Source organism: Nyctereutes procyonoides, unplaced genomic scaffold (genome assembly GCF_905146905.1).
Source record: "Nyctereutes procyonoides isolate TBG_1078 unplaced genomic scaffold, NYPRO_anot_genome, whole genome shotgun sequence".
In the NCBI taxonomy this organism is placed as follows: domain Eukaryota; kingdom Metazoa; phylum Chordata; class Mammalia; order Carnivora; family Canidae; genus Nyctereutes; species Nyctereutes procyonoides.
Genome location: NW_026575147.1, coordinates 13,582,344 through 13,606,643, shown reverse-complemented (window position 1 = coordinate 13,606,643; position 24,300 = coordinate 13,582,344). Strand labels below are relative to the sequence as shown.

The window sequence follows — 24,300 nt, the reverse complement described above, 5'->3', positions numbered from 1 at the left end:
GCATCCAACTCTTGATTTTGGCTCAGGTCATGATCTCAGGTTGTGAGACCAAGCCTCACATCTTGGGATTCCCCCTCCCCCTCTTTGCCCTTCGACCCCTCTCTCTGCTTGCTCTCATGCTCCCTTTCTCTCAAAAACAACACAAAACCCAAATAAATAAATAAATAAATAAATAACCCAGTGAAGTAATTCCAGCCATGGAAACACACATACATGTTTAAACACAGTTTGAATAGTAGCAAGTCAGACACAAATAAACTAAGCCAGTTCAGGACATGAGAGGCATGCAGAACCTGCCAGTGGTGGGAGAGCATGGGAAAGGAGGGACTATGGTCCCAAGGCAGGGACTCTGCTCACGAGGTTCCTTAATGGCAAGTGGGTCATTGGGATACATAATTACAGCTATTAAAATCATTTCAATCCTTTTTATGGGCTTCAATAAAAATTTAGAATGCTTGCAAAATATTTAACAGTATATTTAGGGCATCAAAGAACTATTTTAAAAAAAGTACTGGTGTGGGAAATAACCAAAGGAACAGATGTGAAACACAGAGGTATCATTTTACTCCCTGGTAAGGGCCTTCTTCGATGACAGATCCACAGAAAAGACTTAAGAATTTTATGGCATCTTCAAAAACAACAGCAGTTATGTGCAATGACACTGTCTCTATTATGGCATATTTTAGCATTTGGAGCCCAGGGGGAAGAGGTTTATTTGAGAAGAACTCCTTTGGCTGTGTAAAATATAAAATAAACAGGGACATTCTCCCTGGCTCCCAGTCTACTTTGTTTGTTCGTCTGTTTTTTATCCCCTGAAGGCCAGAATCCAAAACTTAGTATGCCTCAAAAAACCCCAAAAACTTTAAAAACAAGAAGTAAATTATCCTCAAGAAGTAGGCAGAGAGTTTGCCTGTCTATATGACATGCAAATGTGGAATTTTATAGAGCCCAAAGCACCTGAACATATTTCCTAAGTGTCTGCAATAGGCAGATCCTCAAATGATCAGCTTCTGTGCCAGATTGTCAGGTTTGCTTTTAAAAGTTCCCTTAATCTCCATGTCTCCAAGCTTATGTCCTCTGTTCCACATTTATTCTACATCTGTGATATTCCAGCACTGTTCTGGGTCTGTGGGGAAGGCAGCAGTTGGTGTGGCCCTGGCCCCTAACCATAGAGGTGGCAGCCAGTGCTTGGCTGCATAGAAAAAGAGAACCATGATATAGAAAAATATATTCACAGCATCTTCCTCTCAATCTGCTGTTCTTTACAGCTTTCTATCTAAGATCACTTTCATAGATTATGCTCCTTAATTCCCACATGAAAAAGGTTGGTTTCCACGCTGCCTTCATGGCAAATGCATACCAACCAGCACAACAGTCCTTCAAGCCAGTAAGTATGATGTTCACACCCTAACAACGGACCTGAATTATGGCACCCTAGCAGAATCTACTGGCATAACTAGGAGATGCTGTGGGTGAGGTTCTAGACTACCACAATACAGTGAGTATTGCAATAAAGCAAGTCAGATGAATTGTGTGGCTTCCCAGTGCATATGAGTTATGTTTACACTATATTCTAGTCTATTAAATGTGCAAAAGCATTATTATCTAAAAAAACAATGTAGATACCTTAATTTAAAATATCTTATTGCTACAAAATGCTAACCACCATCTGAGCTTCTGAGGCAGTCATAATCTTTTTGCTGGGGGAGGGTCTTGCCTCCATGCTGATGGCTGCTGATTGAGCAGGGGGGCTGGTTGCTGAAGGCTGGGGTGGCTGGAGCAATTTCTTCAACTAAGGCAACAGTGAAGGTTGTCACATCGATTGATCTTTTCCTTTCATGAATGATTTCTCTGTAGCATGTGATGCTGTTTGATAGCATTCTATCCACAGCAGTGCTTCTTTCAGAATTGTAGTTAATCCTCTCAAACCCTGCCACTGCTGTATCAACAAAGTTTATGTAATATTCTAACTCCTCTGTTGCCAGTTCAACAGTCTTCATAGCATCTTCACCAGGAGTACATTCCATCTCAAGAAACCACTTTCTGTGCTCATCTGTAAGAAAGTGACTTCCTCCATTCAAGTTTGATCATGAGATTGCAGCAATTCAGTCCCATCTTCAGGCTCTAATTCTATCTAGTTCACTTGCTGTTTCCACCACACCTACAGTAACTGCCTATACCGAAGTCTCAAACCCCTTAAAGTCATCCATGAAAGTTGGAAATCAACTTCTTCCAAACTCCTGTTAATGTTGATATTTTGACCCTTTCCTAGGAATCATGAATATTCTATTTTTTTAAAGATTTTATTCATCCATTCATGAAAGACACACACACACACACACACAGAGAGAGAGAGAGAGAGAGAGAAAGAGAATGAGAGGCAGAGACACAGGCAGAGGGAGAAGCAGGCTCCATGCAGGGAGCCTGACGTGGAACTCGATCCCGGGTCTCCCGGACCATGCCCTGGGCCGAAGGCAGGTGCTAAACCGCTGAGCCACCCAGGCTGCCTGGAATCATGAATATTCTTAATGTCATCTAGATGTATCCTTTCCAGAAGGTTCCCAATTGACTTCACCCAGATCCATCACAGGAATCACTATCTATGGCACCAATGTCCTTATGAAATGCATGTCTTAAATAATAAGGTTTAAAAGTTGAAATGACTCCTTGATACATGCACTGCAGAACAGATGTTGTGTTGGCAGGCATGAAAACAATATTAATTTCATTGTACATCTCCATCAGAGCTCTTGGGCACCCAGGTGTATTGTCAGTGAGCAGTAATATTTTGAAAGATCTTTTTTTTTTTTTCCTGAGCAGTAGGTCTCAATAATGGGCTTAAAATATTTAGTAAACCATGTTGTAAACAAATGTGCTGTCATCCAGGCTTTGTTGTTCCCTTTAGAGAGCATGGGAAGAGTAGATTCAGTGTAGTCTTAAGGTAGCTAGGATTTTCCAAATGGTCAATGAGCACTGGTTTCAACTTAAAGTCACCAACTGCACTGGCCCCTATCAAGTGTCAAACTGTCTGGGCACTGACTTCTCCTCTCCAGCTATAAAAGTCTTACACGGCATCTTCTTCCAAAAGAAGGCTGTGTCATCTACATGGAAATTTGTTTTTTAGTGTAGCCTCCTTTGTAAATTATCTTAGCTAGATCTTCTGGATACCTTGCTGCAGCTTCTTTGTTAGCACTTGCTGCTTCACCTTGTGCTTTTATATTATGGAGATGGCTTCTTTCTTTAAACTTCACTAGCTAACCTCTGTTAGCTTCTGACTTTTCTTTTGCAGCTTCCTCACCTCTCTCAGCCTTCAGAGAGTTGAAGAAAATTAGGATCTTGCTCTGGATTAGGCTCTGGCTTAAGGGAATATTGTGCTTGGTTTGATCTTTTATCTGAACCATGAAAACTTTATTCATATCAGCAATAAAGCTGTTTTGCTTTTAATCATCCATATGTTCACTGGAGTAGCACTTTGCAGTTCCTTTAGGAGCTTTTTTTTTTACTGAAAATTCAGCTAACTGGCACAAGAAGCCTAGTTTGGTCGGTCTTGGCTCCTCACTAAGCTGTTTCATTTCTAGTTTTTGATTTAAAGTAAGAGAAATGCAATTTTTCTTTTCACTTGAACACACAGAGATCATGGTAGGCCTAATTAACTGGTCTCATTCCAATATTGTTGTGTCTCAAGGAATAGAGAGACAAAAGAGGGAGAGACACAGGGGAATGGCCAATCAGTGGAATGGTCAGAACACACACATTTATTAGATTCACTGTCGTATATAGGTGTGGTTCATGGTGCCCCAAAACAATTATAATAGTAATACCAAGGTTTACTGATCACAGATTACCATGACAAATATGATAATAGTGGAAAGGTTTTGAAATATTGTGAGCATTAACAAAATGAGTCATGAAGTGAGCAAATACTGTTGGAAAATGGTGCCAGTATACTTGCTTGATACAGGGTTGCCACAAATCTTCAATTGTAAAAAACACAGTATCTGAGAAGCACAATAAAATGTGGTAGGCCTACACAGTACTAAAACACACATGCAGTTCATATATTCTCTTCACTGCCCATCCATTTCTCTCCTTTGCACTTCATGCTTTAAGTGGAACCATCTTGAATCATTCAGTGTGATTCACATGAATGCTAAGAGCATTTTGAGAGGCAGGAAGGAATAAAGTAAACAAGAAAATCAGGTTCAGAGAATGCCAATCTCTTCATTCACTGATTTGTACATGTGACTCTGAGTCCATCGTTTCACACTCTCAGGATCCCATCTGTGCAAGGAACACCACTGCCTACCCACTCCCAGGAGTGAGTGAGTGAGCTAGCAAGTGGAAATGCCACACAAAGTACAGCCCAGGGCACTACAACTAGAGCATGGTAACTGACCACTTGCTGCTAAAACCAAAGGGAGGTACTTTAAGCTCCTATTTAGAAACTCTTCTAATATGCTTTCTTTCCTCTTTTTTTTTTTTTGACTTGAGGTTGGTGGGCGGATACTTAAATATTTACATTGAAGAGCTCAGGAGCAAAGATGTGTTTCTGCTGTCTATTTACTCAAGTTCAGTAAATGTTCCATGGGTAAACAATGGGTTTCTCCTTGACCGGGAGAGGATGCTGCAAAAGCAGAGGAGAGAAGATGTGTTCTTATGAAAACAACTTCAAGCTGACAAATCAGGTCAAATTTTCTGTAACCCCGTAGAAGGAACATAATATCAACAGCCCTTTTAGCAACCAGAGGTGAGGATCAAGACAACAGCCCTTAGATGTAATTACCAGATGAACATCAGGGTCAGTGTGTGCCCCAAGAGGATCCGGTAACGGAACAGATCCAGGAAACTTCCGGTCTCTCTGTAGCTCCTGCTGGCCGGATGTGTTAGTGAAAACGTACACTTGAGCTTGCGGTTCCTCTTGGCAATGAGGTACAGAGCGGCTTCAGCCTCACTCAGCCGACCCTGGGAGTATAACCAACGAGGTGATTCAGGAATGAATCTGAAAGAGATGTCATTAAAGGCTGTGTATTCATAGAGGAACATGGGCACAGGGAGGAGAGAATTCACCTTGGAATATATGGATTCCTTCACCACAACCAGAATCCATGTGAGCTTTCTTTTTCTTTTTTTTTTTTTTTAAGATTTCTATTTATTTGACAGAGAGAGGGAGCACTAGCAGGGGTAGGCACAGGTGTAGGGAGAAGGAGAAGCAAGCTCCCCGCTGAGCAGAGAACCCAATGTGCGCTGGATCCCATAAGCCTGGGATCATGACCTGAGCCAAAGGCTGCCACTTAACCAACTGAGCCACCCAGGTGACCCCCACGTGAGATTTCAAACTAACTCTCCCAAGGACAGGTGAAAAAGAGAGGGGGCCACTTTCAACAGTGTGCCAGTGTTAAAAAGTAGCCTGCTTTATGAATGGAATGGAAACCAAGAACATACTTCTAAAACAGCAGTGGAAAAAAAAGAAAAAAGGTAAGCAGTATGCATTTATTTTTTAAACAAATTTTAACAGATGAATGGCAAGTTAAACCTAAAATAATGAATCATACAAATTTTTCATAAAGCACAGGTCAGAGAGATGGTTCTAAATCCTAACAAAGTGTGAGAATAATACTACAGAGGGGCAGCCCTGGTGGCTCAGTGGTTTAGCGCCTGCCTTTAGCCCAGGGTGTGATCCTGGAGACCCGGGATCAAGTCCCACGTCAGGCTCCCTGCATGGAGCCTGCTTCTCCCTCTGCCTGCTCTCTCTCTCACTCATGAATAGATAAATTTTAAAATTTAAATTAAAAAAAAAAGAAAATAATACTACAGAGATAGCAGGTAGTTAAGTTCTGACAAAGCCTCACAATTTTTATTGACTCATCAGAAAAAAAATAAATTTTTAAAAAAATGTTTTTAACATAGTGATATGTTTTTAAGAAGGCAGAGATTATTTTAAGACTACATAAAAATTAAACAGGGTTTATCACATCTCAACTACTTTCGAGCATTTACTGCTTCAAAACACTTGAATCAGCTGACACACTCTGTCCTCAGGATATTTCCTGTCCCCCACGACCTTAAAGAATAAAAGTCATTTCCTGGTTAACTTCCAGGTACCAAACAATTGTTTTCTACTCTAACTACAAAGTATTGAACAATTATATCACCACTGATATTTTCCAATAGTTTTAAGACTTAACTCTCTGATGTGTCTTTTTCCTCTTCACACTTCTGTGTGCAGGTCTAGAGGACTTGCCAAAGACAAACTTGGACAGGAACAGAGATGCCTTATTTACTAAATACAGCATCTAGTATCTTTTGATCTACTGTGACATTATTTGCATAAAATGAAACTTCTATAAGTACCACCAGCTGTGGAAGATGCCTTTTAGAATTCTCCATGCCTTTCCATAAAGGATGGTGAAGTGGCAACAAATGCCACGGAATCTGGAACTTCATTGATGGCCAGTCCATCGATAACCACTTGTCGAGCACTTTCATTTTGTATCGAGCAATGCAGTAGGTGCTCAGAGGAAACAAGAAGGCAAGAATCCTCTGAGAGCTTTGCTAGTGGGGAGAGAACATTTGTGCACATTCGTGCATTTGATTGTCAACGAAAGCAGGGACACAGGCCTTCTACAACAGCCTGAAAAATCCCTTGATTTGCAACTTCATTACCACTTGATTGTTATTACTAATACACAAGTAGATAATCAAGTAAAATATTGTTCTATTGGAAATTAGGTCTGCTGATCATCAAGGGGACCCACTGACCCTCTCCACTGGGCCGCTTATGAGCTACCATGTAAACCACTTATTTGAGTCTAAATGCAAATACAAAGAACATAAACGAAGCCTACTGTGATGAATAGAGAAAGTATGCCTGGGAAGGAAAAATAAGTGACATACCAGAAGACCATTGCAATAAAAATTAAAACTGAGGGGGGTGGGGAGGTGAGAGAAAAGAGATAGGAAAGAGCGGAAATACTAATAATCACTATCTCTGGGGAACTTAGGTCACTGTCCTTCTTCTCCAAATTTCCCTGTTTTCAGAATTGTTGATAAGCATTAATCACTGTTAAAATGTTTGTAAATGACTGTTCTATAAATATTTACATTATTGATAAATGTTTATAAATCATTTTTATACTTGAGAGATAGTCAAGCTTTGGAAACTTGAGTTAATACACTGTTTGTGCGAGGGAAAGGGTCTGACATGTACACAAACCTGACCCCAAATGTTCCCACATTTGGAGAAGGCAAACTATACAAAGGCTCACTCGCTGCCAATGGGTGGACTTGGGAAGAGAAATTCTAACACATGCAGATTTTGCACAGCAAACAGCAAGATGTGTTTTTTAATTTTTTAATTTTTATTTTTTTTTAAGATTTTATTTATTTTTCTGAGAGAGTGAGTGAGAGAGAGCATGAGCAGAGGGAGGAGCAGAGGGAGAGGGAGAAACAGATTCCCCACTGAGCAGGGAGCCTGATGCAGGGCTCGATCCCCAGACTCCAGGATCATGACCTGAGCCAAAGGCAGATAGCAGACACTTAATGGACTGAGTCACCGCACGCCCCACAGGATGTGTTTTTAAAAGAAAAAGCAGTCTTGAACATGCTGCCCCTCCACAGTGCTGGGGCCACCTTTGGAAGCTGTAGTGCTAATTTAACAACTTTGCCTCTGCTCAAAACATGTCCTGTGAATTTCTTAGAAGGCGGGAAATCTTTGTAAATTTGGGGGGCACTGATTTTTAGAGTAAAACTGTTCAAATTCAAGTATTGTGAAAATGAGGAATTTTTAAGCACTGCAATAATATTTCTAATAAGACTAAAAAACCCAAGGTATAACTCTAAAATAACATGACTTATTCTTATGTCGCTGACAGCTAATCCTGAAGGTTAATTCCAGCTATTTTTGTGCCAACACCTGTCCCATGGATACGAAAGATCATCTGTGCGGGAGGCCCTGGGCTTTACTGTTGGGGGACATGTAACCGAGCAGAGAGCCTGCAGCCATCGGGAGGGAGCTCCTGGGGCAAAAAGAGACGGTCTCCCACGTGAGTGGGAATAAGAGCACTGCTCAAAGGGCATGAGGCACACAGGGTAAGTGCTGTAGAATTCAGAAACAAAAGCAAATGATGTGTAGCTGGAGATGTGATGGGGTGAAGTTTGCAGAGGGTGGCAGTTGAACAAACCTGGAAGGCCAGGAGTTAAATAGGAAGAAATGTAGAGCAGGGTATTGGAAGAGCAGGGGCAGCAGCAAGCAGGGGGCCCGGATAGGACAGCACAAGCTGATGCCAAACTACAGGCAGCTTGCCGTGCCTGGAGCACAGGGTCTGGGAAACCAGCTGGAAGACGATCCGAAAAGATACACTGAAGGCTGGCTGTGGGAAGGCCTAATGGAATAAATATGTGTTTCAGTTTTATATGCTCTTTTCTCTCTGCTTCCTATTTTTTCCTGACCTAAATTCATTTCCTAGGGTGTGGACGTCCCCACCTAGCACTAGGCTGTAACAAACTCAGACTACATTCAGGAAAGAAAGGCAGAACAGCTCATGCCATCCATCGAAGTTGCTCTAATAAGAGACTTATTAGCCATTTAAAAGGAAGATTCATTTATCTGCCCACATTTACATGAATGCTTATTAATTCAAAGACAATACTAGGCACCCATTTATCGCAAAAATTTATAATACATGAACTAATAAAAGGTTGTTAGTTTCCCTTTCTGGTAGAATTATCTCATTCCAATTCACATAAGTAAATACATTTAATACATTTTGCTCTTTTAAGTATAGGCAAACCATTTCTATTATATTCTCTCTGTTTTAAAAGATTTTATTTATTTATTCATGAGAGACACACAGAGAGAGGCAGAGACACAGACAGAGGGAGAAGCAGGCTCCTTGGGGAAGCCCGATGCAGGACTTGATCCTGGGACTCCGGGAACAAGGGAGACGTTCAACCACTGAACCACCCAGGTGTCCCATATTATATTCATTTTTTAAAGCTTGTTTATTCATTTTTAATCTCCACACCCAATATGGGGCTTGAACTCACAACCCTGAGATCAAGAGTCCTGTGCTCTTCTGCTGAGCCAGCCAGGAGCCCCATTATTACAATCATTTTTACATTTAATTCTCTTATTTCAAAGAGAATACAAAAACAGACTTTAGTTCAATCCTCAATCCACCAAACCTCAATTAGTAGAACTTGAATAAAGAACGACTCTACTAAAGAAGCATCTGAAGGAAAATTCTACTACAGATGTCCCTTACTTTATGGCACAGAAGCTGGTACCATTGGCTGAAAATTTTATTTATTCCGAAGATTTTAATGATTAAAATTAGAGGTCTGATACCTCAGGAGAAAGTCTTTCCTAAGCACGTTAAAACTTCTGGTGAAATAAAGCTAAAACTCAAACTTTTAAGGATTTAAAAGATTATATTTATTTATTCATGAGAGACACAAGGAGAGAGAGAGAGAGAGAGGCAGAGACACAGGCAGAGGGAGAAGCAGGCTCCCTACAGGGAGCCTGACATGGGACTCGATCCCGGGACTCCAGGATCACGCCCTGGGACAAAGACAAGCGCTAAACCACTGAGCCACCCAGGGATCCCCAAACATTTGGTTTTTTTTAAAGATTTTATTTATTTGAAAAAGAGAGGGAGAGAGAGAGCATATAAGCAGGGGGAGGGATCCCTGGGTGGCGCAGCGGTTTGGCGCCTGCCTTTGGCCCAGGGCGCGATCCTGGAGATACGGGATCGAATCCCACGTCGGGCTCCTGGTGCATGGAGCCTGCTTCTTCCTCTGCCTGTGTCTCTGCTTCTCTCTCTCTCTCTCTCTCTGTGACTATCATAAATAAATAAATAAATAAATAAAAATTAAAAAAAAAAAAAGCAGGGGGAGTGGCAGAGGGACAAGGAGAAGCAAACTCCCCACTGAGCAGGAGCCCAACATGGGGCTCGATTCCAGGACCCTGAGATCATGACCTGAGCAACTGCAGATGCTTAACTGAGTCACCCAGACACCCCTAAAAAGTCAAACTTCTTAAGCACATCATTAAAATGATGAAAAAAGAAAGGAAATAGCATTATTTCTTTGTGACTAAAGATCAGAATGTAGTACAGTATTTATGAGTGAAACTGGGTTTCTAAGTGCCAATGAGATGGTCAGTATTGAATGTTAGTTCTATGGAGAACTCTGTAAGTTTGTCTTAAATATGTTCTATTGTTACTGGAGCCTGAGGCTATTTAGGGCTGATGTTAATAAGCAATATTCTTCTATTCTATATTGTATATTATTACATAACACTGTTAATAACATTATTAATAATTAATATAATTAATAATAAAGTATTTGCTACAGGAAGAAAGAACTGATAAAACAGCTCTAAGTTGGTAGCTCGCCTTACAGCATTTAGAGCACCACGGTGTGACATTTGAGCAAGTTGTCTGGAGCATACTGCCCTTGACCAGGGAATCACCCTTTTACTGCTTTGAGTCCATTCACCCTAAGGATTTCTCCCACATCTGAGAGTTCCCACATCCACAACCATTTAGAGGCCCTGAGATAAGAGTCACCTATTGGATGGATAGTTGCTGCTACATATTCTATATGAATGGACTGTGATATTTGCAATCTCATACCTGAGTCGGACACCTAGCACCCGATCTGATTCAGCTTGAAGATCTTTAGGCTTGAGGCATTAGGTTACAAAAGAAACTGGTACCCTGTGGCAACAACTAGAATGTTAAAATACAGTCTATGGAGATATGACTTGAAACAAGGGATACCTGCATTCTGAATTAATTAAGCATCTCTCTTCCCGGCAGCTGCCAAGCATTGGAGCGCTTGCGGGATTTAGCTCTTCACCAAAGTCAGTTCAGGCAAACTCCTGAAAGGGAATAACGCTGCTCACTGACCCACATCCTCTTAAGATGTTCCTTCTGCTTATTCAGTTAAACCTGTATGAGGAAAAACTACTTACAGAGATAGGAGAAAGACCACTGTTCCCTGCAGATTAACCAGAACGGCGAGGGTCCTCCAGGAGCGAATGAAGTATCCCAACAGGGCATACTGAGCGATGCCAACTGCGAAGAAGAGGCCACCAATCGATCCTAATTCAGGGAAAAGACACCTGTTACTAGAGAAATGCACCATCCATGCCATCCCTTCCAACCCAAGCCACAGAGCCAACACCGTCCTCGGGAGGTGTCAGCAGAAAAGACGAGGCCTCCACAAATACTGACCATAGATGCTAAAACTGGAAGAGAGGCCAGTGAGTGAGTGGAAAAGGAGGAAGGAAAGGTGAAAAATACAAACTACGTGTGGTCAAGATGAATTTTAACCATTTGCCCAAGTGCTTTCTGCACTGAATGCTCTCCTGCAGTCCACCTGAACATGTGCTGAAGCTTAGAAAGAGGTTTTGCTGGGTGATGATAAGGTTTTTTAGGTGACAAGATCATCGCAGTACTGAGACTTGATCTTCTCACAAAAGTTGTGCCTCAAAGCCTCATCTTAAATCCCAGGCTGCTCTTCAATTCTCCCTCTTGCCTTTCCCTATTTCGTGTATCAGCACCAGATACATGATATTTCACAGCTATCTGTTTCTTGTCTGCCTCCCCGAAACATGGATTTTTGCCAGCATGCTGACAGGAAAAAACAACCACGGGATTGTTAAAATCCTATGCTTTTCGAAGTGTTGAGATGGTTATTAAGTCCACTCGTTTGCCCAATATACTTGTGAATTTATACCTCTGACACACTTTCTAACACTACCAGTAGTAATACTAGCTATTTCTATTGTGCATTAATAAGCCTTTTACATGCAATGTCCTATAAAGCAGGTGCCATTATGGGCCATATGCAAAGAGGAAACAGCACAGAGGTTAGGAGCCTCTGTCTAGGACACAGAGCTGCACACAGGATGGTTGGGACCGTACCCTGTGTGCCTGACTGCAGAGCCTGTGTGCTGTTCCAGTCCTCTCTCTCTACCCTTCTGCGGGGAACCCATGGCACAGGACCTTGTCGATCTTGTTACAAGAACTTTCTACAACAATTTTGTGAAAGAAATGTGTTCTTGTGTTCTTGCCCATAGATGATCAATTCTCTAGCAATAATGACTTGTACACTCTGTGCCCCCAGTGAGGAAAGGGGGGCAGCAGGAGGGGGAGTTGAAGTGGCAGGATGGCCAGCATGTCAGAACACCCAATCAAAACATGTGGTCTGATGAGTAAGGGAGTGGGGATGCTATGATTTCCCTGGGAATTTAAGATAATCAATAGCTATTATAGCTTCATTATGGTGCATCAGACCGCACCTAGCTTCCAAGAATAACACTTTCTGAGCACTTTCATTGCTCAGAACAGCTCCCAGCATTTAGTATCCACTGACAACAATGTAGGCAAAAGGAAAACGGCCCACAGAATGGGACTGTTTCAGAGGGACTGAGTTCAGACCCTAGTTCTGCCACCTGCTGCTGTGTGATCTCATGCAAATCACTAAACTTCTCTGAGCCTCAGTTTTCTTGAAGTGGTTGTTAGTTTAGGATGAAATAATGTGGGGCGCCTTACTGAGCATCTGCCTTTGGCTCGGGTCATGATCCCAGGGTCCTGGGATCGAGTCCCGCATCAGGCTCCTCTCAGGGAGCCTGCTTCTCCCTCTGTCTGTGTCTCTGCCTCTCTCTCTGTGTCTCTCATGAATAAATAAATGAAATCTTTAAAAAAAATTATGACCTTTTTCTTAAAAAAAAAAATATTTTTACTTTTTTTAGAGAGAGAGAGACTGCACAAGCAGGAGGGGCAGAGGGAGAGAGAGAATCCCAAGCAGACTCCATGTCAAGTGTGAAGCCTGATGCAGGGCTCGATCCCAGGACCCTGAGATCATGACCCGAGCCAAAGGCAGATATTTCACTGACAGAGCCACCAGGCACCCTAGTTGAATAACCTTAAATTCTGTGATGACATTACCATAGATAGAGGTCCCAGAAGATGAAGATCTTAGGTAAAAGAAAGCAATAATTTTTATTTGAGGGTCCAATTGACCATTCATATCTTATGTTCAGCAAGAAGCTACCCATGTATGCCTAGAAATGACAACAGAGGTAAGGTGTGGAGATAGAGATGTGCTAAGGCTGTAGGTTATTTGGTTAAAAAAATTAATTAAAAAGTGAACATTTCAAATCACTGCTTTTGCATGTTCTAATTCTGGAGGGGTTTTATAACTGCTTATGGGATGTTACATATTTATCCTATTTTGCAGATTTCCAGTCTGCTTATTTTAAATAATTTTCAAGTCTGCTATTTTTGCTCAGTGTGCACTAGTAAAAACTACATTTCAGCAGGTTAGACTTCATTTTTGTCAATGGTACCAGCAATCCACTCAGTTTTCAAGCAAAGCCGTGAGGTGAACCTTTTCTCCCTGCTCTGATCCTTCAGTAAGTCACTGTCCCACCAAAATCCAGCTCAAGTGGCCGTCTTCCCTGCTCCTCTCCCCCTACCTTGTCTAAGCAAGCCCCCATCATGTTTCATGGGTGAACCACAACTACCTCCCGAATGGCCCCTCAATTTCTCCTTCTACCCTCCAATGGTCCATTCTCCATACCTCTGCGAGGGTCATCTTTCTGCATCCCACCTGATGCTATTGTTCCACTATTTAATTCGTCCACTGGCTTCCCATTGCACTTCAAATAAAAACAAATGTCTCACTTGGCCTAGCACAGGCCCTACATCATCTGGTCCCTCCAACTTGCCGTTCCTTCGCAATGTCCATGAGATAAATATTTAATAAAAAACACGACGGTGCTGGAAAAGAAGTGTCTAGGCTTTCTTATGTCCGCACTATTTTTCAGTTTAAGGTATAAACAGGTAATACCCTTCTTAGGAAAAAGACTCTCGGGATAATCTGGAGGCAGTCTGTGAGGACGGGAGGCAAGCTCACCATCTACAGGAGGCAGGCTCCAGGGGAGAGAAATAGGAATAAAATGACTTGTGCAAGGTCATACAGAACAAACTCTGGAAAGCAAATGTAATGCTTAGATAGAGTGCTTCAAGTCCAAGTCTGGGATTAAACTGGTTCCCTGTGAGGTTTTCTGGGGCAGCTCACAGTCTGTTATCTGCATGGAGTGAAGCAGTACCTGCGAGTGCCCAGTAGGCGGTGCCCACACATTCGTTCAGCAGGACAAAGGCCACCAGGGACATTCCTCCATTCATCACGCCCACCAGGAAGCGAGTTATTGCAAAGAACTCATAGGAGGGGGAAAACCCATTTGCAATAGCAAATAAGATGTCAAGAGCAAAACCTGGAATGAGAGGAACAGTAGTCAACAATCTAGATGTAAAACAGCATTTGATCAAAGTAATAAATTATACTCATTTTACATTTTTAAAGATAAACCTTTGTAAACTTAAATTTCCTAAGCTATACTTTTTTCATTAAGAACATTTTCTCTTAGGGCAACTGAGTGGCTCAGTGGTTGAGCATCTACTCTGGCTCAGGTCATGATCCCAGGGTCCTGGGATTGAGTCTTGCACTGGGTTGCCCACAGGGAGCCTGCTTCTCCCTCCCCCTGTGCCTCTGCCTCCCTCTCTGCATCTCTCATGAATAAATAAATAAAATCTTAAAAAAAAAATGTTCTCTTAAAAACTATAAAGAAAAACTAAGGTTTCTCTATCTTTGTTACAAGTTGGCATCTGCCAGGCATGCACAGTTTTCAATTATTCACAATAATGTTGGAAATAGAAAAATCCCAGCTCATGCTCAGCTTGTCAAGAGAACTATGCTGGGCCTTATAGAGCATGTTTGAAATGAACCAACATACAAGATACACGGAAATGGATTTAGTACACTGGCTCAGTCTCTGTTCTCTTTAGAAACATGCCTTAAGTTAGAATTTGGGAGTTGCAGAAAGCACCATCATCTCTGAAAGGCTTAGATGCAAATACATGGCCTCCGTCAAGTATGGTGCTGGTCCCTTTAAAACGCTTGGCCAGCATCAACTCTGGCCGCAGTGTAGCCTCTTACCAGTGTAATAAAAATCAGTTCTGTATCAACAAGGCAATTCTCCAAGAACCTTAGGGAAATAAGTCCTCCTATTCATTTCATGAACATGCTTAACTGATTACCTGTGAGATAGACTTTTTTCCTTCCGAAGCGATCTGAAAGCTGACCAAAAGAGATAACTCCCACAAACACACCACTGAAGAAGAACGAGCTTGCTGCACTGACTTTGTAAGATCTGTCAGCAATTAAAAACCACTAAGGGAAGAAAAAACAGAAGAGACATTGAGATCACAGAACAGGTGGATGGACTGAGTTAGCTATTAAAAAAACAAATGTGCAACCAAAACTTGTACACTGTAAATTCTCAACTGCATTACCCACTACTAACCAAAATGTGGTAGATCACCTATCTTGGATAAACTCCAAAGAAGTTTTGTCTTCAGAAACAAACTACAAATCATTATTTTTCTACTGTGCTCCCATAACACTCTATACATATCTTATTACAGCACTAAATATAGTATATAAGAGCTACTTTCATTTATGCATCTGGTGATAACGTTCCTTCTCCTAAACTCCTGCATTTCCTGAGAGAAGGAGCTGTGATCCATCCGTTCCCATTTCTCTGATGCCTAACATACTATAGGACATATATGAAGCAATCAATGAACAGTCCTTTTCTCTAATAAGTTGATGGGTTTTAATAAGTCCCTTCTGCATTTTTTCTTAAAAAATTAATCATGGAATTACCATATGATCCAGTTATTCCACTTCTGGGTATAGGCACAAAAGAACTGAAAGCAGAGATTCAAAGAAATATTTGTACCCTTCCATTCACAGTAGCACTACTCACAAAAGCCGAATGAAGGATAACCAAAGTATGGTATACACACACAGTAAAATATTACGTGGACTTGAAAAGGATTGAGATTTTTGGCAAGCTAGGACACAGATGAACTTTAACCTTATGGTAGAACTGGCAGGACTTGCTGATGAATGACACAGGGTGAGGGATGGAGAATCTAGGTTTTCACCTAAGGTGTTATAACTTTGGCCACTCAGTGGATGACCTCTATTGAAATGGAGAAGGTGGCAAGTGGGGATCTGGTATGTGGTGGGGAAAAAAAAGAGCTCTGTTTAGACTTGCAGAGGTTGAGATGCCTAGAGAATACCCAAGTGGTGATGCCAAGCAGATATCTGGACATGAGCCTTGAGCTCCAGAAAGAGGTTATGAGGGTTTATGAACTTAGAGAGAGGGAAGGGGTTCAAGACTGGGCCCCGTGTTCATGAGGGCGAGCTGACAGAGAAGATATCCTTGCAGGAGAAAAATATCTTGGGATAGGGTTGAGGGCATAGGTCGGCCTTTCAGAGAAGCTGGGAGATGTTACTGTAAGGTGATCAAGAGAGGAAGGCAGGATGTAGGCTCAGAAGTAGGCAGCGGGAAACTCCCACCCGATTGCTTCATTTCTGTTTTATTGGAGTATCAAATGAACTGAAGGAGAGCAGAAGTGGAGGGGTCATTTCAAGTTTCAGGAGGAATAGAACAGACAGACTCCTCTCAGGAGTGGAATGTGACCCATTCAAGGGAAATGTTGCGGGATTGCCAGGCCTTGGTGAATACACATTTAAGCTTTGTGGTTAATAATTCTGTGAGGAGGATGGTGGAAGTTAAGCTTACATTGAGTTGGGGACTTCCCAGAAGTACTATAAAGAAAGAGAGGCAGCAGGGGGCACTGTGGGGATTCACAAAGGAGTGATTATTGTAGTAATGGAATATATGCTATTTAAGGAGAAAAGGCAGAGGGGGAAGGTGGGTAGAGAAATAATTTCATCATCAGGAAAATCCCCTACATCATTAACTTTCCTGTACTTCCCATTCTTGCCCTAACTGAAACTTGATGATCCCCTGCAGAAATCACCCAGTGAACTGGATCCCTCTTACCTGGAGGCTGCTTTTCCTTTTACACCTATGGACCTGAGAGCCTGGATGGGAAAAGATAACCAAACTCCAAAATCGTCAAATTGCCTGAAGATCATATTACCAGACAGGGTAATCCACGCCCCCCCCTTCTTTTTTTTTAATCCACAGCCCTTCTAGAGCCGATAGAGATGCTTGCTTGTTTTGAAATAACCATTCTTTTTCTCTTCCATAGTAATAATATGCTTGCTGGGCATATGGCTACCTAGATTGAAGGCTAATGTCCCAATCTCCCTCACGATTAGGTATGACACATTATCAAGTTCTACACAATGAATGTAAGCAAAAGCACCATGTGGCAGCTTCCAGGACTTTGTCTTAAGAGACAGGTGATTTACCCTTTGCCTCTTCTTCCTTTCTATCCTACTACTTAGAATGTCCACATGAAAGCTGGAGCTTTATCTGGGACCATGATGAATAAGGGCCACATATTAGATATGGTTAAGTTAAAAGCTGAGAAGCCTGGGTCCCTAAGAACAATGGGGTAGGACTTGGGCATTGTCATATTTTTTAAGTTCTCCAGATGATTCTCATAGGCAATCAGGTTAAGAAACCCTGTCTTAGGGATCCCTGGGTGGCGCAGCGGTTTAGCGCCTGCCTTTGGCCCAGGGCAGGATCCTGGAGACCTGGGATCGAATCCCACGGTCGGGCTCCTGGTGCATGGAGCCTGCTTCTCCCTCTCCCTCTGCCTATGTCTCTGCCTCTCTCTCTCTCTGTGTGTGACTATCATAAATAAATAAAAATTATTTTAAAAAAAAAAAAGAACCCCTGTCTTAGACCTGATCATCTTCAATAGCTGCTTTATCTCTAAAATCCTACTTGCTATGTCCTCCTATCCCCTACTCTTCTAATTTACTTCTCCCAGTACCCTACTCCAAACATTCTTGAACTTCCTCAAGATCCCTGGTCACCACATTCTACAGTAAGTATGGCCTGAGTCTGCAAAAAAATAAATAAATCATGGTAAGAAGATTTAAGGATTTGTAAAGAATAGGGTAAAATATATTGTAAAGTTTCACATAAGAGATTAGAAGGGCTCTGGAATTTGAAGGATAAATTTTATTTTGTGAAAAATTAACTCTTTTGGATTATAAATAGTTCTATGGTAGATTTTTAACTCATGAAAAATGTCTATGGTGATACTTCTCAGGTTGAAAAATAAATCAGTAAATTGAACACCAATAAAAATTAATTTATAATAAATAAAAAAAAGATAAAAGAAAAAAAAGAAAAATAAATCAAATCTTAGATATCTGGTTGCCCTACAAAATAGAGGACTGTGTTTCTTACAAGGATATTCCTTCTCCTACAATGGCCAATAAAGAAGGCCTCATTGTACTAATTTTTAATATCTTGAAGTTCAAACAACTTTTTTTTATGGTGTTAGTGTTTGCTTTGGTATTTTCATATCTCTAAAATATAGACTGCACCTTTAGCTTTGATTATCCTATACCTCAATTTGTGCTAGTCTGTTTATATGGCCAAGATGTTTAAGCTCATACTGATCTGTTTTATGCTTAATTAACAAAAAATGGCTGATGTGTCTTGCCAGTAATCAACTGTTCTGTTGACCACATTTGCAGAACTTCTCAAATCCACCATAAAGGCCATAATAATCATCCTTCCAACAACTGGAAAGCCGCCAACTTGGATGGCAGTTTTAGGAAGTGTGGCCCACCAGATGTTTGACCGGCAAATTCCAAATTCTTATTCTCAGGCTGCCAGCTTCATGTATCAAGGAAATTTCTCGTAATTCTTCTTCATGTCAACGCTGACTAGGGTAGTACCCTTCCTTATTTCTCCTAGAATACATTCAGGAATGGGTAGAAAAATCTAAATTCACTGTCAAGTTTTTAAAAAGCAAATTAAAGCATGTGAAGCTGGAACGCAGAACTCTCTGACAAATCTAGGTAAACTGGGTATGGTGGACTCAAAAATGTCAACTCAAGGACTTAGGACAATATGTTTACAACCAGCTTTCCATATGCATCATCCCTTAACATGTGAGACTTTGGTTTAAATGTTTTGCTTCCGGGGATTCCTGGGTGGCTCAGCAGTTTAGCACCTGCCTTCGGCCCAGGGTGTGATCCTGGAGTCCCGGGATCAAGTCCCATGTTGGGCTCCCTGCATGGAGTCTGCTTCTGTCTCTGCCTCCCTCTCTCTCCCCCTCTCTTTCTCTCTCTGTCTCTCATTAATAAATAAATAAAATCTTTAAAAAAATGTTTTGCTTCCAACTTTTAAAACTTTTCAAATATATTTTATATATTTATCACATACCTATTATGTGATCTGAAGAGTTCTATTTTCTCAAAGCTCAGACAAGATACACTATGATAGTGGTCCCAACAGTATTTGAGAAGTGTACTGGTGTAACCTATTTTTAAACTTTTGAAAAGAGGTCTTCCACCAGACTAGACTCAACTGCTAGCACATTTTTCTTGTGTCTTTGTCAACACTTAGTACCAAAGTAAAATCCAAACCAGGATATCACCAGGACATTGGAAACTAAACTATAATAAAACTAAATATGATGGCTGTTACATTCTCCAAAAAATGTGTTTTTTGTGAAGCTTTAAATTATAAAATTCATAAATATATAAGCCACTCAAGCCCTTAATTGGCTAGAGATTATTAAAGGGATGACTCTCCTATTATTTTTTAATGATAAGTCAAATTCTAAAGCTAGCATGTTCTTTTTATACTAATTCATTTCAAACTGAAAAATCAGTTGCAAATTGAAAAAGCTGGAAATCTTCTATTCCCATACATTAACAGAAGAGGAAGAATATAAAAATACAATATTTTCAGTCTTTTAGGATGACCTGGCTAAGTCTATTTTTGTCTTCTAACCCACATCTTTATTTTTGATCATACGCTTACCACAATCACTGAGTTCATAAGATGGGCATTTATTATACTATATATTCAAAAAGGATTTGAGAGGGATAATACTAAAGGCAAAGACACAATCATTCACTCATCAAAAGAAAGTAGACCTGAGAGAAAATCAGACCCTAGCAGCAGGTGCCTCAAGAATAAAAGATGAAAGAAACATAAATATGGCGAACACTGGTGTTGAGTACAGCGTTCCAATATGGTACAGCTGGTGCCATGCAGAGCCATCCAGCTCTTAAGGATGAAAAAAGGCATGCCAGCAGAAATGAAGAGTGTTGACTACTGACATGGAAGTAGTGAAGCATCCACGAGGCTTTTTAAATTTTCTGTTTGTTTTTATTTATGATAGTCACAGAGAGAGAGAGAGAGAGGCAGAGACATAGGCAGAGGGAGAAGCAGGCTCCATGCACCGGGAGCCCGACGCAGGATTCGATCCCGGGTCTCCAGGATCGCGCCCTGGGCCAAAGGCAGGCGCCAAACCGCTGTGCCACCCAGGGATTCCCACGAGGCTTTTTAATATTTGGATTCTTACTGCTCAGAGGCTAAGAATGAGATGGCACCCCCACAAAGGGATGAAGTATTCCGTATGTCAAGAAAAGGTCCTCTAGCTGCAACACAAGACTGGAATAGGCCCATCAAGGTCATTATGGTGATCCAAGCCAGCTTGGACAGGGTTGGGACCTCAGAGAACAGAAAGGATTCAAGCTGGAAATAGAGACTTGGGTTGAGCCATCCATAAATAGCTATCATTTGACACCAAACAGATCAGTCACAGATTAAATAAAGCTAGAAGATAAGTTTTAAAGGAAGTTACAAAGAGTGTTTTTAGCATCTCCCTTGAAATCATCAAACCTTCAGCTTTATGGAAATGTCACAAGTCAAAGCAGTCATTTTTCTGACATGGCAGAAACAGGATAATCTAAAAAAAATTTTATTGCTTTAAAGTGAACTTCATGCTTCTACAATCCTAAAAACAAAATTAACATCTAAGTGATGAAAAACAGGTACCAAAGATGCATCAAATGGGAAGGCTCAGTACTTTACAACCAGATAATTAAAAACCAACCAACTGGGGATCCCTGGGTGGCTCAGCAGTTTGGTACCTGCCTTTGGCCCAGGGCACGATCCTGGAGTCCTGGGATCGAGTCCTGCATCAGGCTCCTGGCATGGAGCCTGCATCTCTCTCTGCTTGTGTCTCTGCCTCTCTCTCTCTGAATAAATAAATAAAATCTTAAAAAAAAAAAAAACCATCAACTTTCACATAGTATTCTCCCCTAATCCCAACAACCACCTTTTATAATTGGTATTATCATTATTATTCCCATTTTCTAGATGATGCGGCTATAGATCAGACAGGAACATCCTAGAGTAAACCAGAGAGCCTGTACCTGATGCTGACATCGGTCTCAAAATCGCCTACTTTGAATACTGTATGCTTGAATTAATTAAGCCTGAGAATTCTGGAGCTAACCAGTGATACATAACACTACATTTAAGTGTGTTAAATTCAAAGCACAGCAGTTACCATATACTATTTCTTCACATGTTCCATCCAGGAAGCTACAAAAAAAATCAACAGTATTCGAAGGAACACTAGAAACATGTAGGTCTTTCTGGCTTAGGGTAACAGAATCAGGGGCTCCTGGAAAGGAGAGGGCAAAGAGAGAAAAAGAAAGTCCTATGTCAGATAGGAAGTTAAGGTCATGTGGCCCGTGAACTTGGGAACCTGAGAAGGCTGAAGGTGCAGAGAACAGTATACTGTACTTAATAACCAACTTCCAAAGTGTTTTATTTGGGGGAAGGAGGGATTTACTGTATTCCACAGTATATGTTATAAATACAAGTACCTAAAATTTATATATTTTTTAAGGTTTATTTATTTCAGAGAGAGGGAGAGAGAGTGTGCACACAGACATGTTGGGGGGTGGGTATCTCAAGCATACTCCCCACTGAGCACAGAGCCAGATGCAGGGCTCCATCCCACTGCCCAGGAAATCATGCCCTGAGCCAAAACCAAGAGTCAGATGTTCAACTGACTAAGCCACCAGGAGCCCCTAAACGTTCTATATTTTTTATTGAACTTTGATGCACTATGTGACATCCTAGTATACCCACATGACACAAAAATGTACCCCCAGCTTGTCTGCTTTTTTCCCCCTCTGCTGAACAGCACTCCACTATCCCTTCCCTGTGGCACTAGCACACACATTATAAGATGCTTCTTAAATTGGTCGTGAATATCAGGAAAACGAAAAAGCAAAAAGAACCCCTCTTACACTAACTCTGAGAATTCAGATCCATATCCAGCCTCTGCCCTGAGCAACTTCTCACTGGCTCTGTCAATGTCACAAATTTGTCAGTCTCTGCTCCAGTTTTTTTTTGCCTGTGACCTGAACTGTCCATTCTCCCCATCCCCTGCCAATGTAAGGGGACATTTCACAGACTAGGAGCTGAGAAAGATGCTGTAGCCACAGACCCCTCTAATGGAAGGGACAGTGAATGGTAAATAAAAACCATGTACCCTAAGCTTTTCCAAGCAGTGGGTCATTTCCCTTCCCTACAGAGGCTGTGGCATGCCAGTACTCGTTTTGGCCCACAGTAGATGAATGTAAATAAGGCCTCAAACACAAGTGAATAATGTAGGGCCACTGCCATGCAGAGCCCAAGGGAGGGTATGGCTCCCCACAGCAAACAAACATCCATCACTCCACTTCTGCATGAAGCCTGGCACCTCCAGGAACTGGTTCAGGCTGTGCCCCATCTGCCCACACTCACCCCAGCCCCATCTCATGCCCGGTTGGCTCCTATATATCCTGCAAGGTCCTGCGTGATCCACTGGAGCTGACCACCTTCTTCATCCTATCATCTCTCCCTATTGTTGCCTTCAATACAATGTTCAGTGAATTGCATGTTCACTTGTCTTTCCCATACAATGCAGTGAGCTTCTTAAGGATATATTTGTGTCTAAGTGCTTACCTGATGGGGCCAGCATTAATGAGGTATTTGCTGAGTTATTTCTGTAACAAGAGTGAGCGCTATGGTTTATAGGCATCTTCACCTGCAACATCTCAATGTCATGGCCTCACGAATCGAGTTGCGAGTATATGGACAGGCAGGGCAGGAGCTGCCATACTAGTCACCCAGGAGTGGTGTTCTCAGGACAGGAAGAATGAGGGAGTTGTGGAATCAGAGGGGTTCCCTTCTTCTATCTGACCTATAGAATACTTTGGCTTTATCTTCAGCCTCTATGTTAAGCTAGAAAGGGAGCATCTGTGTCACTGAAACATACTTCCCAAAGCCGGTGAAACAGAAGTGTGGCCCCTGAAAGCACTTCCACTGGACCACAGATACCCCCACAGAGAGAAGCATGGAGGAGTAAGAACACTGCTATGGACAACCCACAGACCGCAGGCCAGGGAGGGGCCATGGCAGGGGCCATGGCAGGTCTCTGAGTGGCACCCAAGCCCCATGCATGGCTGCTGTGTCTCTTGTAAGGGTGAACTGGTTCACGAGCCTGGTGTCCACCACTAGACCCAACAGACTTCCCTACAGGGGGTGCAGACCCCAGGGCACAGCCTACTTGATCATAAAGATAAAGGAAGACCAAGGGAATTTCTTCTCCCAGCAGTCCAGACAGGCCAGCCAAAACAGGCAGATGAAACTGTGCAGGTGCTTCCTGACAGAGTTCTCTGTCACCCCCAGTCCGGCTTTGGTGAAAACCAAGCCAGAGCCCACCCAGACCCTCAGCTGGTCAGTACCTCGAGGCTCCAGGGCTGGAATAAGCAATGGTCCTGCCTGCCCCACACCGGGCACCTGCAGGACATCCCTGAGGAATCTGCACAGTGTCACCAGCAAGCCAGTTTCTGCTCTCTGGCAGATTCTGATTGCTCTGATAACAAGCTCCAACCAAACTGCAGCCCCCACAGTCCTGAATTCCCATAAAAATATTTACAGTTTCGTAAAGAAAAAAATCTCATTTCAGTAGAAAATCAGGTAATCAGAGGCCTCCAGTGACTTGGGAGTAGTTGGACAGGGTATTTCAGGGATGGTTTCATGGTGATTAACTAACTTGCTTCATTTCAATGTAGTTGTCACTCTGAATTACCACTTAATGGGTGAAATGTGCAGACTATAACAATCAGTAGTACAGGCATAAGGAAGCAAGACATTAAAAAAAATTAGCCCCTAAAGCAATTATTGCAGTGAATTTTTCAAATAGTTTTAATACTCGGTCTTTTGACCCCAGGGTATGGCTTGGGGAAAATATATTAATCTCAAGATAATAATCAGTCAATTTCAGTTCTTCAATATCAACGATGGTATTAAAGATTCCAACCTTACTCTTTTTGGTTGCAAACATTAATTAAGCATGATAATTGTGTGCCTCTGTGATATTTGGTACTTTCTGAATGAGTCAGAGCTCGGGGAATAATTTGAAT

General features: G+C 41.8%; 1 protein-coding gene across 3 annotated transcripts in view; it reads right to left on the bottom strand.

Annotated features, from left to right (window-relative positions):
- Positions 1-24,300, bottom strand: part of SLC22A15 (solute carrier family 22 member 15) — an 81,075-nt gene that overhangs the window by 25,170 nt on the left and 31,605 nt on the right. For all 3 annotated transcript variants that reach the window (XM_055312255.1, XM_055312256.1, XM_055312257.1), the window contains exons 3-6: positions 15,111-15,243; positions 14,123-14,287; positions 10,976-11,105; positions 4,784-4,999 (exon numbers count right to left, since the gene is read on the bottom strand). In XM_055312255.1, the coding sequence (XP_055168230.1) occupies positions 4,784-4,999; positions 10,976-11,105; positions 14,123-14,287; positions 15,111-15,243 (644 nt within the window). The remainder of the gene's footprint in view (positions 1-4,783; positions 5,000-10,975; positions 11,106-14,122; positions 14,288-15,110; positions 15,244-24,300) is intronic.